Source organism: Mizuhopecten yessoensis, unplaced genomic scaffold, assembly GCF_002113885.1.
Source record: "Mizuhopecten yessoensis strain PY_sf001 unplaced genomic scaffold, ASM211388v2 hete_36188000, whole genome shotgun sequence".
Lineage (NCBI taxonomy): Eukaryota > Metazoa > Mollusca > Bivalvia > Pectinida > Pectinidae > Mizuhopecten > Mizuhopecten yessoensis.
This window is the reverse complement of record NW_018485711.1, coordinates 1-7,518: the sequence shown is the minus strand read 5'-3', so window position 1 is coordinate 7,518 and position 7,518 is coordinate 1. Positions and strand designations below refer to the sequence as shown.

Below are 7,518 nucleotides of genomic sequence, written 5' to 3'. Positions count from 1 at the left end.
AGCTATCTGGTCGCCGACGATCGACCAAGTCCAGTTCCGCTACATATTAACCTTGCCTCAAGCAAACTTTCTGATTGTTACACGACATGTAGCTTGTGATAATATTTCATCACTACCTCTCGAGCACACAACGCTATAACGACAAAGTTATTCCAATATCTACCACTACAGTACATGAACTGCTAAGTTTATATATTAACTAGGAGTAGGTGGGATTATCTCGCCACTTCAGTTGATTTACACAATGGCTGAGGGTGGGAACTTCATTCCTACAAATCGTTATAAAAGGTCTCGTGACGATGCATCTCTAGAACTCTGCGGAAGGTGTGAAACAAAAATAGATACAACATCTAACACTTTACCATGTAGTGGCTGTAAGCTACTCTTCTGTCAGAAATGCACAAGTATGCACTGTATATGCCTGTATACAAAATGGAAAACTAGCGGACATGTCTAGGTGCTGCGGGAGCTGCAAACATACCAAACCAACACTAGATAACATCAATGCTGCCATAAGCCAGCTTTGTCAGTCAAATGACTAGAGAATTACAGGGATTGTACCAGACTACATGATCTTGAACTAAATACTAGAAATCAGATCAAGGAGGAAATGACAAACACTAGACACGTCATACTAGAACAATTAAATGTTGAAATCAACAGCATAGTCGACAAAAGAACAAAGGAACTAGAGGACCGTAAGGCGAGAGAAACCAACATTATAATGTTCAACATACCGGAAAACACATCGGCCAACAAATTGGAAAACAAAACAAAGGATGAACAAGACTTTACAAAGTTATTTCCAAGTCTAGGTCTGGAAAATGCAGCCATAACAACACATTTCAGGCTGGGGAAATATATCCAAAATAAAACTAGGCCACTTATCGTTATATTGGCAAATAAGAAACAACGCAAGAGAGATACCAACAAAAGCTCCAGTACATCTCAAGAATGCCATACTAACAAAGGATAGGACGCCAGAACAGATAAAGGAGAGGAAAGTAGCTAGGGCACAAATGAAAACTACAGCGCCAAATATCATAACAACGACTGCTACTGTACATACTAATCATATGCCTAATGAACACAGGAGAAATGTACCAAATTCACATATACCTGACAAAGAGCAAACAGTCCCTGTACAACTAACTGTACAAAGCCCTATATCAAGAGTTATTGTTAATCACTGGTCCCTTTCTGGCGAACTGGACGAGTCCGATGAAAACACATTTCCTTACCCAACACCGGCAAATAATTCTGTGATGGACGTTACTCTAATTGAAAAAGACAGCTTTGTTCCACCTACATCGCCCGAAGTAAATCGTGCATAGGCTGACAGTTTTACTCTTTTAAATGATGTAAAAACGAGGGCTTCGTGTCTTTTTTACCACAGCAATCTGATTTTTTTCTTCTCAAATATCGACGTCCTGACAGTAACCAAAAACGCTGAAATAAAGAAATACATTACTCGAAAAAGCCCAGATGTTATCTGCCTCACTGAAATAAATCCAAAGTCAACATCAATACCGATAGACGAGCAGACCTTTAATATCGAAGTGTATAATGCCTTCTTTGGGAAACATAAGAAACCAGGAGTAGTAACAGACACCGCAGCTCACCTCGCAGCAGGGGAGGCAGTAATTGACGACGACAATGAGAAATTTGTGCTAATCAGTCAAAATAGTGATGACCAAGCCAACATAAAACTTCTGCTGGATACTGTATCTGCAATGCCTATGTCACATCTACTACTGGTAGGAGACTTCAACCTGAAAGAAATTGATTGGGAGACACTTAATTCAAATACCAACAACAGCCACATAGCATCCAAATTTGTCGGGAAAGTTCGCGACTGCTTTCTGCATGTACGCAACATGTTAGTCAACCAACTCGTTATAAGGACAAGTACCCTCTCTTCTAGATCTAGTGTTAACTAACGAAGAGAACATGATTGATGTAATAAACTACCAACCAGGATTAGGCAAGAGTGACCATATCGTCTTAACATTTGAATTTCTTTGCTATTCAAAACCCTATACCAACAAAATTGACAAATTGAGTTATCATGGAAGAGATAATAATAACATCAGAGAGGACCTCCAGACCTTGGACATAGGTGAGCTAAAGTCAATGGAAGGTACAGTGGACACCTGGAACTACTTTGCTGAAAAACTATTCAGCACTATGAAAAGAAATATATAAGTGAGCAAAGTATCAACGGGAAAATCCACAAAAAACATACATAGACAACAGCTCGATGGCGGCTATTCATAAAAAACACAAGGCATGTGTTCGGTTATTGTACTGCAAAACTAAAGAAAATTTTGAGAAGTTTAGAAAAGCAAGACAAGAAGTGACATCACAAGCGAAAAACTCAATAAGAAATTGCGAAAAAGGACTAGCACGTTAAGCAAACTAACTAAACCTGATGGAACGCTTGCAACAGATGCTGAAGAAACATCAGAAACATTGAATAATTACATGTGTTCGTCAATGACACAAACATCAATGAGCCAAACATTCTACCTAGAACATATAGAGAACCTTTGAACATCATAATAATAACAACAGAAAGTGTCACGAAAGCAATCAACAGACTTAATCCAAACAAAGCGGCTGGACCACACAATATCCACCCAATGTTGCTAACCAATACAATTGAAGAAATAGCAGAACCCCTGTAAATAATCTTCACCAGGTCCCTAGAAGAAGGCAAGCTACCAGAGTGCTGGAAACAGGCTTTTGTAACACCAATTTTCTAAAAAGGGTCTAAAATAAATTCGTGTAACTATAGACCAATTAGTCCCACGTCAGTCATATCCAAATTAATTCAGAGAATTATCCGAGACAATATTCTACAACATCTGAACCAAAATAGCCTGCTAACCAACAGTCAACATGGATTTAGAACTTTTAGAGTCAGTCGAAGACAGGACAAAAATCATGGATTCTGGAAACAATGTGGACGTAGTCTTCTTAAAGTTTGCCAAAGCATTCGATAAAGTTTCTCAGCGTCTGCTGCTGCACAAACTGGAGCTATATGGTATAAGAGGGAAAAATACTAGATTGGATAAGAGCATACCTGTCTAACTTGACCCAGAGAGTCGTCCTTAATAGGACACAGTCAAATCCCCTACCAGTCACCAGTATAGTCCCCAAGGGGGCGTCTTAGGACCCCTCTTATTCCTGATCTATGTGAACGACATGCCAGATGTGGTTAACTGTGTGATAAAAATGTGTGTAGATGATACCAGACTCGACAGCAAAATATCCAAACCTGAAGATAGAGCTAACCTGCAAACTAGCATTAATAACATTTGCGAATGGACAGAAACGTGGCAAATGGAACTAAATGTAGAGAAATGCAAACACATGGAGATTGAGCATAAACCAAAAACATCATCATATGGAATAGTCAACAAAGGCCAGGAAATCAACATCACCAAAACAAGGACGGAAAAAGACCTCGGGGTAACAATTGACGATAAACTAAAATTGAGTGAGCAAACACCTACAAGAGTCGACTAAATGTGCATTTGAGAAATCACCCCAGGAAATTCAGTCTACTAGAACATTTAATGCTAAATGTAAATAGTGTAAATATTATTAGCGCGAAACCGGAAGTGAATTAATGTAACAGTGTATGAAAAAATATTCAGACATCGAAACAAGCTCCAATGAGCTTTCTAATGATGGAAGATACTGTGAATAAATTTACAATGCTGTGTCTTTAGCAATTTTAACGAGAAATCAGGTCCTTGCCACTCCTATCGAAATAAACAGTACGGCAGAACTACTGTATACCGGAAAATTTTCGCGCAGTTAAAATTTCGCCCTTCGTCCAATATAAAATTCGCCCTTCATATTAAATTTCTTTGTATATTCGCTGTAATGATGATTTAGAAAAAGGCACAGTACACAGTAATAATTTCCGTTGCAGTATCATTCCAGAATCCCCCAGGTGGCTTCTTTTGGTGGGAAGGAGAAAACAAGCTATGCAAATCCTCCGAAAAATAGCCAAGGTCAACGGAACGACCTTGACCGGAGAGATAACAGAAGTATGCCGGGAAAGTGGGTCGTTGAGGGACATTCTAACCTTATTGAAAATGCCTAAGCTCGTACTCAGATGGACCATCGTGTCATTTATTTGGTAGGTATTTTCGTAAGGAAATTCCACACGAACATATTGGCACTTTATTTGGAGGCGATTTAAAAGCAGAAAGAAAAATGCGACTTAAAAATTTGTAATTGGGAAATATTTAATCCTTTTAAGAGCGCACATCGATGTCTTGATTTTTCGATAAAAACACATGATCTTAACAAACGGACAAAGGAATACAAAAACTATTATCGCAAGCTTTTGATCATCGTTTGATGAACAAGTGAGTTTATTTGATGGTACTGGTAGCAGTACGGTTATATAGTTATATAGAGTTTTGTTTAGTCCCTGTGAAAACCGAGAATATACTAACTTTGCCATTGGTAGAATTCAGCGTTTATACAATTCCATATAAAGTACATTTAGTAGGGCTGACTATAAAGTATACTTTGTGACATAGAAAGACTTTCATTCTTAGAGAAATATTAGTTTTTTAAAAAACAACATACAAGTTTTCATTCAATTTTAATCATATAAAATTACACACATACCTCAAAATGTTAAACAACAACGCATATTGACTGGGTGTTTGTTGGTAAGTGGTGGCTCTAATATTTCCTTCATATTTCGTAATTGGTAATTCGCTTTCCTTATACTTTCATCACCAATAAGTTTCTTTCGTTATACGTCAACACCAATAAGTTTCCTTCGTTATACGTCATCATCAATAAGTTTCCTTCGCTATACGTCATCATCAATAAGTTTCCTTCGTTATACTTTCTTCATCAATAAGTTGCCTACCTCATCCATTCATAATCAGTATTTCACATTGCTCATCTTTTCATCATCATTAAGTTGGTTCCTAATCCTTTTTATCATCTGTAAGTTGTTTTCCTAATCCTTTATCATCAATAAGTTGCCGTCCTCGTTCTTCTTCCTCATACTTTGGTCAATTATTCGTTATTTTCGTTGCCTTCCTAATCCGTTCTTTATCAGTTGCCTTCCTCACACCTTTTTTCGCCGTTAATTTGCCTAGTTAAAATAAGTTGCCTTCCTCATACCTTCATCATTCGGAGGTTTTTTACCTCCTATACTTTAATCACATCAAAGTTGTCTTTCTCATCCTGCCGTCATCAAAAATTTGCCTTCATCATAAACTCGTACTGTGTAAGTTGCCTTCAACATACTTTTGCTTTCGTCATCAATTGGTGTGACATCACGTTGTTATTATATTTAGGTTTGCCATATCTCTATCCTACTATGGTCTCATCTTGAATGCCGGAAGAATCGGCGGGAATATTTACCTCAACTTCCTGGTGTCCGCCATAGTCGAGGCCCTAGGCTACAGCTCGTGTCTCGTTATCAACGACAGGTTCGGACGGAAGATCATGAACTGTGGCAGCCTCGTTCTGACGGGAGTGGCCTGTCTATCCACCATACTAACCACGCAGCTGGGAGGCGAATGTGAGAGTTTCTGCGTATCTATGTTATTAGTTAAAAGAGAAAATAAGAACTCCTCCTTTAAGTTCACCAGTCGGTTATATTGCGTCGAGCGTAAACAATTAACATTTTCGACTTCCTCCGAACCGCTAAACTGGTTGACATAAAACTCGGTACAAACTGATCTTTCTTTTCATGCCGAACTGAATATCAAGCATGGCCGCAATGGCTTCCGATTTGTTCAGATGTTGTTGACTTCTCAAGAATGTCTGAAGCGATTGACTTAAAAAAATCAAAAAAATCGCGTTTTCTCCTTAAGAATGGCTGGGGTTATTGACTTCAAACTTTGTACAAATGTTTATGATGAAATAAGTGTTGCTACTTTTTGTTTCGATCTGAAGATCCAAGATTAATGCCATAGCTTCTGATTGACAGAGCTACCTGAAGACTTCTTCTCAAGAACGGCTACATCAATCCCCAACTTGCGTTATTACGATTGCTGTCAATCCGAAAATGTATTATAGCTTCCCTGACCTCTGATTTGCTAAGACATTTTCGCCTTTTTTCTCTTAGGACGGATGCACTTATTGTCTCTAACTTTTTTACAAATGATCCTTTTGAGGTTCCTAAAAGGTGTTCTTTCTTTTCGAGCCGATCAGGTGGAAAACACGTTTAATTTGCTTCGACATTCTCGGATTCCCAAGAATGGTTGAAGTGATTGACTTCAAACTGTGTAATGTGGTCCCAAAAAAAGAATTCTTACTTTCATGTCCATCTTAATTTTTTTTTAAATAACAGATGCTCCAAACTTCGTGCAACTGTTCCTTACGTGATCCCCACACAAGATTGTTCTTTTTCATGCCAATCAGAAAATCCAAAATGGCATCTAATTGACTGGGAGATTTTTGATTTGAACGCATGTAAGCGTAAAGGCTCATTGGGCCTCATGTTATATTATGAATTGTCCTCAGACATGAAGTTTGAAATCTAAGCAAATGCAAAATTATCTTACAAAGCAAATGTTTTCGTCGGAGCATTCGTGTCGCACAAACTATAATATAGTGGGAATATATCGAAAAACAAGAACAGTTTGTAATCTGCGGTATTGTTTATTTGCTTCCCAAACGTAGAAACTGAAGTAACAACATTCCTTTTTTTCCAGCCCTCAGTTGGTTTACCATCACCCTGTCTATGATTGGAAAGTTCGGAGTTTCAGCAGCATTCGGAAATATCTTCATTTACACCTCGGAACTGTTTCCAACGTCCAGTCGTAGTTTCATTCTTTCCTCGTCCAATATCTTCGCACGTATCGGATCCCTGATATCGCCCTACATTGCCGACCTGGTAAGCAATATGGTTTTAGTACCCCAAGATTATTTCAACGTTATACCAGTCATCTGCGATAGATTTTGGTGTTTGGGAGAGGGCATTAATTTTGAGATGAGTTAAAAATGCTTAAGAAAAGTCGTTTGTCTTGTGAACCAAAAGAGTTCGATAATGCTTCGGAAAATATCTTGCCTATTGGAAAAGTCCCCTGTGTTAAATATATTTTGTTTGATAAAGAGATCAACCATGACCCTAATCGATAACACAGCAAACTAAAATTACGCTAACGTATACAGTTCATGTTCAGAGCTTCAGACCGTGTCGCAAATATGATGGAATTTCGAAGTAATTGGGATTAAAATTCATCAAATTCATTCATAAAAGTCACATAAGGTAGACTTTTTGAATGGTGCATTTTCATTAGATTGCACTGCGTATACTTGTGTAAGGTAGCTACATACAAAGGTAGCTCGTACAAACATGGCGTCCGATATTCTATCTAACGTGGCATTAGTCACTGATCTAGAGTTTTCTTTGCCTTGAAATCCTCCCCAATAGATTTCCAGTTCCGGTACATAACTTCAATGATGTTATCATTCCTCTTGCAATTTCCGTTGAACAAAAAAAAAGTACTCCTAACTTCGGCGGGG

General features: G+C 38.2%; 1 protein-coding gene across 1 annotated transcript; it reads left to right on the top strand.

The window, feature by feature from the left end:
- Positions 1 to 3,874: 3,874 nt before the first annotated feature.
- Positions 3,875 to 6,886, top strand: LOC110444910 (solute carrier family 22 member 3-like; the record flags this gene model as incomplete). The annotated part of the gene is made up of 3 exons (XM_021489260.1): positions 3,875 to 4,153; positions 5,340 to 5,566; positions 6,705 to 6,886. Coding segments are annotated over exons 1-3 (564 nt in total), but the record flags the coding sequence as incomplete, so codon positions are not given.
- Positions 6,887 to 7,518: the final 632 nt, after the last annotated feature.